This window comes from Pristiophorus japonicus, chromosome 15 (assembly GCF_044704955.1).
Source record: "Pristiophorus japonicus isolate sPriJap1 chromosome 15, sPriJap1.hap1, whole genome shotgun sequence".
NCBI classification, from domain to species: domain Eukaryota; kingdom Metazoa; phylum Chordata; class Chondrichthyes; family Pristiophoridae; genus Pristiophorus; species Pristiophorus japonicus.
In genome coordinates, this window is record NC_091991.1 from 158,575,671 (window position 1) to 158,581,762 (window position 6,092).

At 44.3% G+C, this 6,092-nt stretch overlaps 1 protein-coding gene across 2 annotated transcripts in view; it reads right to left on the reverse strand.

The window, feature by feature from the left end:
• LOC139281171 (ras-related protein Rab-40C) overlaps nucleotides 1-3,877 on the reverse strand; it is a 109,370-nt gene extending 105,493 nt beyond the window's left edge. For both annotated transcript variants that reach the window (XM_070901195.1, XM_070901194.1), the window contains exon 1: nucleotides 3,397-3,877. In XM_070901195.1, coding sequence (XP_070757296.1) covers nucleotides 3,397-3,581 — 185 coding nt within the window. In that variant the 5' untranslated portion in view covers nucleotides 3,582-3,877. The remainder of the gene's footprint in view (nucleotides 1-3,396) is intronic.
• Nucleotides 3,878-6,092: the final 2,215 nt, after the last annotated feature.

The window sequence follows — 6,092 nt, forward strand, 5'->3', positions numbered from 1 at the left end:
CTAGCTATAATCTCCATTGTTATCATGGGATAATTACAGGTCACGAGCACGTATGTACATTTAACACACAATATAGGACTTGTGTCTGTTGGTGTAGGGGAAAATTACATACATCTTCATAATTATGGGGCAAATATTTATGAAACTACACCCTGACTTGCAACTGAAGATCGAATAGGATTAGCCTGCTTTCATCACATTATATATATTCCCACATTCTACCCTATGTAAACTAGAGGTGATCCAAAACCAGGCTGCCAATATCCTAACTCGCACCAAGTCCCACTCACTCATCATCATCATCATAGGCAGTCCCTCGGAATCGAGGAAGACTTGCTTCCACTCCTGAAGTGAGTTCTTTGGTGACTGAACAGTCTAATACGAGAGCCACAGGTGGGCCAGATAGTCGTTGAGGGAAGGGGTGGGAGGGACTGGTTTGCCACATGCTCTTGATTTCTGCATGCTTTCGGCGTCGAGACTCGAGCTGCTCAGCGCCCTCTCAGATGCACTTCCTCCACTTAGGGCGGTCTTGGGCCAGGGACTCCCAGGTGTCAGTGGGGATGTCGCACTTTATCAGGGAGGCTTTGAAGGTGTCCTTGTAACGATGCCGCTGCCCACCTTTGGCTCGTTTGCCGTGAAGGAGCTCAGAATAGAGCACTTGCTTTGGGAGTCTCGTGTCTGGCATGCGAACTATGTGGCCTGCCCAGCGGAGCTGATCAAGTGTGGTCAGTGCTTCAATGCTGGGGATGTTGGCCTGGACGAGAACGCTGATGTTGGTGCGCCTGTCCTCCCAGGGGATTTGTAGGATCTTGCGGAGACATCGTTGGTGATATTTCTCCAGCGTCTTGAGGTGTCTGTTGTACATGGTCTATCACCGCTGTGCTCGTTGACCTACATTGGCTTCCGGTTAAGAAACGCCTCCATTTCAAAATTCTCATCCTTATTTTCAAATGCCTCTGTGACCTCGCCCCTCCCTATCTCCATAATCTGTACTCTCCAATCCCACAAACGCCGCCGCCTCCCCCCCCCAAAGAGAGGTCAACACTCCTCCAATTCTTCCCTCTTGAACATTCCTATTTATAAAATCGCTCAACCATTGGTGGCCGTGCCTTCTGTTGCCTAGGCCCCAAACTCTCTACCTAAACCTCTCCGCCTCTTTCCTCCTTCAAGACGCTCCTTAAAACCTACCTATTTGACCAAGCTTTTGATCACCTGCCCCAATTTCTCCTTATGTGGCTCGATATCAAATTTTATTTTTCATAATACTTCTGTGAAGCACCTTGGGACATTTCACTATGTTAAATACACTATATAAATACAAGATCTGACCTAGCATAGAGCCAATGATAGCAGGAACCCACTTTTTATGAGTTTTATAAACACTATATAAATACAACTTGTTATTATTACACTAAATCAAATATTTCACAAGAAATTTTAAACACTAATTCAAAACTAAAATAAAACTACTCTTCCAAAAAAGACACCCACCCACAAGACAACTCAACTAAGAACTCCAAGGACACAAGTGCCATTGCTTGAACTTATTGTCTCAATTAGTTAAATTGTTCATTCTGACCAAGCTGTTAAGTACAATGCCACACAAAAGGTGCCCTACTCGAATGACGGTTCCTGTCAGCGCATAACTGCCATTCACAGTGTACATCAAAATATGTGTGGTTCTGATCATAACATCGACTTGCCGACAAAAAAAATACAAGTGCGTCATAATTGATTTTATACGAGGAGTAATACCAATCATATTTACTAGCAGACTAACCCAATTCGATCCTCAGTTGCAAGTCAGGGTGTAGTTTCAAAATAGTTGTCTCACATAATTATTAAGATGTATACAAAGTCTCATTGGATCAAACAAGTACAAACAGTACTAAAATTATAGTATTCAAATTAATTTGATAACATTTGTACCAAATTAAGATATCCAATCCACACTTACATTTGTCCACAATACAAATCTCAGGTCAGCTAATTAAAAAAAAAACTTGCATTTATAACAACACCTTAGTACATCAAAACATCACAAGGTGTTTCACAATAAACTGCTTTGGGGGCAATGACTTATGCAGGAACAAAGATGTAATATGTTAATGAGAGTGAGTCTGTTTATACTAAATGTGCAGGTGACTTGGCAACTTGACATGAGGCACATGTATGAAAGTCAATCGTGGAGTCCTTTTCGACAGCTCACGACACTTTGAACCTGCAATATGCTGCTTACTTTCTAGACTACAATTCTAGTTCTCTATATATTAAAAAAGGAGTCTGTTTATGCAGTATGCAATTTATTCTGATTGATCCCAATCTGGAGTTATGATGGTGACAATTACAAACAAAATACATTTCATTTGCTATCAGCAAGTATAACATGCAGTGTCAATTTTAACAAATTTTAGTATAACAATCATTCTTTTACAATAACCAGCAAAATATTCAGGAACTACAGGTAGCAGTAATCAAGAAAACAGAATGTAATTTCTGAGTCTCTTGTAAATCAGCAGTAACATCCACTTTGACAATGTACACCATTTCATCCAGCCTGCATTCAATGCTGTGAGTTTTCAAGCATGTTGCTTTCAAAAGGTTAAAAGTAGGTAGGGAGATTTTAAAACCACTCTGATAAAATTGTGAATCAGTTATATGCCAGAAACAATTCTAAGTGACTGCTTAGCTTTAAACAAAAATAGAGATGATAAACTAGCTGTCACACTAAGGCATACGCACAACACAGTAACAGAGAATACAATAAATTTGATTCAGCACATTCAAGCTGGATTAGTAACTTTCATTTTATAAAGGTACCACCTAATTTCAAAACAAAAAAGGTTGCAAGCTCTGAAGTAGATCATTTTTAAAGTCCATGGCTACTGCATTAGAATGTGGTATTCCTAGCACTTCCATGTCAGGATGTCACACAATTTCAAGATATTTGATAATGAAACTTTATAAATATGACAAGCTTTCCTGTAAGGAAATAGCTCACATCGGAGTTAAAATTATTTCAGCAATAAGTTATGATTTACAATCTCAAATGAAGTACAGTGAAATTAAATCAGGTGACATCGATGGCCACAAAATAAAGATGTTCACAACGATCGCTTTGAGCATATTCATGATGTTTACACTCTAGTGCAGCTTCCAAAAATAATAAAAGGGGACACGCATTAACCGTGTTGCATATTTCATCCTGATGGTGTCGTGGAAATATTTTATTGACTACATCCAACTTAAGCATGCAAGAGAGACCGTTTTTCAACAAATAAAATGTTTTTTTAAATGCCCGGGTTACGCATTCAACTTTCTGCACTCGGGATTGCAACTGGCGCAGGCTGCGGTGTTTGTGCCTAAAAATCAATTTAGCTGACGGGATCCCCTTACCGTTGCTGTAGGCGTAGGGGGACTCGCTGGCTCCATCCTGCAAACTCTCCAGGATCTCTCCCTTCCCCACATCGCTGTCTCCGACCAGCAAGAATTTCAGCAGGTAATCGTAGGTTTTCACTGGGCTTCCCTGGCTGCTCGTCGTCGTCGTCATCCTCCGTGAGACACACGGTTGTGTAATTCATCTCACGGTCACAGGGCGAACTACTGGAACACTCGCGGCCGCCAAAGCTCGGGAAGAGACTCTGCTAGGCCTGCGCAGCGAGGAAGCACCTTGCGCATGCGCCTCGCATAACCGCTGCAACGGATGCGCACTGGAAAGCGGGAGTAATTCCTGTCTGAGGCGACGCTCTTTTTTATATATATATAGATATATAGGCGTATTTCCTTTAAAAAGGGGGGGAAGAGAGCGAGAGAGATTCTTCTGACACGGTGCTTGTTCGCGACGGCTTCTGACATACGGCAGCTCGCTGCACCTCCTTTCAAGCTGCGCTCCCATTGGCTGCGCCTGGGCTGGCATGACGTGTAGCCGGCAGTTGATTGGACAGGCGCGGTGACGGGCTGGGAGGAGGAAAAGGAGAGCGTGTAGTCAGTAAGTGTTCTGTGTGTCTCTCTTCTAATTAAAACGATATGGATTCAATCATCAACCCCCCATAAACATCTTAACAAAGGTTCCCCCTTTGGCACAACGAATTTTTAAAAATCGCAAATTTAACAAATTCATGTTGCCAGCCGTGCCGACGATGCACACCAGTCCCTGCGGTGCCCACCGGTCGCGGAAGGTGTGTGTGTGTGTAACTGTGTGAAAATAATTGTTTGTTGACATTTAGTTTAACTGTTTTGTTAGTCCCTTGCTTCCGTAAGGTTGACTCAGGAAGGCAGTTAAAAACCATTGTGTTCAGGTGCTTCAGCCATGCTGAGGGAAGGAGGGAGATAATCCACTGTTTAAAAAAGTTTGCACACTCCTAATAATTAGGACTGATCTAAAAGGGGGAAAACTTGCATTTATATAGCGCTTTTTCACAACCTCAGGACATCCCAAAACGCTTCACAGCCAATGAAGTACTTTTTGAAGTGTAGTCACTGTTGTAATGTGGGAAATGCAGCAGCCAATTTGCGCACAAGCAAGGTCCTACAACTCTTTTGATAGGACAAAATTAAACATTTAAGTCAAGTGCCCCACGATCTGGGGGACACTGTAAACACTTTTCACATGCCCTTGGTTTTTGTTTTTTTTTTGTTTTTTTGTGTGTTTTTTTTGTGGGGTTTTTTTGGGCAGTAAAACCAGAGATATATATACAAGTGCCCCCTATAAAAAGGGAGGGGGACACTAAAAACCCGGCAATTAAAACAAATTAAACTTTAAAACATATAAAATCAAATAATAATTTGGTTGCCGGGGGTGACAATGCACTCCAGTCTCTCCGGCGCCCACCTCTGGTGGACACCGCGTGCTCCATCTCTAAGGACACCCTGGCCCGGATGTAAGCGCGGAAGAGAGGCAGGCAGTCAGGCTGAACGACCGCCCGCTGCCTGGACCGGCTGATGGCACCCTTGGCCGTGCCCAGGAGCAGTCCTACGAGGAGGCCCTCGGACCTACCCGCTCCCCTCCGCACAGGGTGCCCGAAGATCAGGAGTGTGGGACTGAAGTGCAACCAGAAATTGAGGAGCAGCCCCTTTAAATAATGGAACAGGGGCTGCAACCTCGTACATTCGATAAAAACGTGGAACACGGACTCTTCCAGACCGCAGAAATTGCAAGCGACTTAAAAATTTATTGCACAGGACTGCTCTGTGCACCACCCTCCAGGCCAAGTACCCGATAAGCAAGGTCCTACAACTCTTTTGGGGGGGGGGGAACAAAATAGACAGTAGATCAAGTGCCCCCCCGATCTGGGGGACACTCCAGACACTTAACTGCCACTTTTTCTAATAAATGTTTATTTTGGGTTTTTTTTGTGGGGTTTTTTTTGGATTTTTTTTTTTGGGGGGGCATTAAAACCATATATTTTACAAGTGCCCCCTATAAAAGGGGAGGGGGACACTAAGAACCCGGCAATTAAAACAAATTAAACCTTAAAACATATAAAATCAAATTAAAATTTGGTTGCCGGGGGTGACGATGCACTCCAATCCCTCCGGTGCCCACCTCTCGCGGAAAGCCGCGAGCGTACCGGTGGACACTGCGTGCTCCATCTCTAAGGTCACCCTGGCCCGGATGTAGGCGTGGAAGAGAGGCAGGCGAATGACCGCCCTCGACCGCCTGCTGCCTGGACCGGCTGATGGCACCCTTGGCCGTGCCCAGGAGCAGTCCTACGAGGAGGCCCTCGGACCTACCCGCTCCCCTCCGCACAGGGTGCCTGAAGATCAGGAGTGTGGGACTGAAGTGCAACCAGATATTGAGGAGCAGTCCCTTTAAATAATGGAACAGGGACTGCAACCTCGTACATTCGATAAAAACGTGGAACACGGACTCTTCCAGACCGCAGAAATTGCAGGCGGCCTGGGAGCCCGTGAACCGACTTTAAAATTTATTGCACGGGACTGCTCCGTGCACCACCCTTCAGGCCAAGTCCCCGATAAGCAAGGTCCTACAAACAGCAGTGAGACCAGATCATCTGTTTCAATGATTTTGGTGAAGGGATAAATATTGGCCAGGACACCAGGGGAACTCACCTGCTCTTCTTCAAATAATG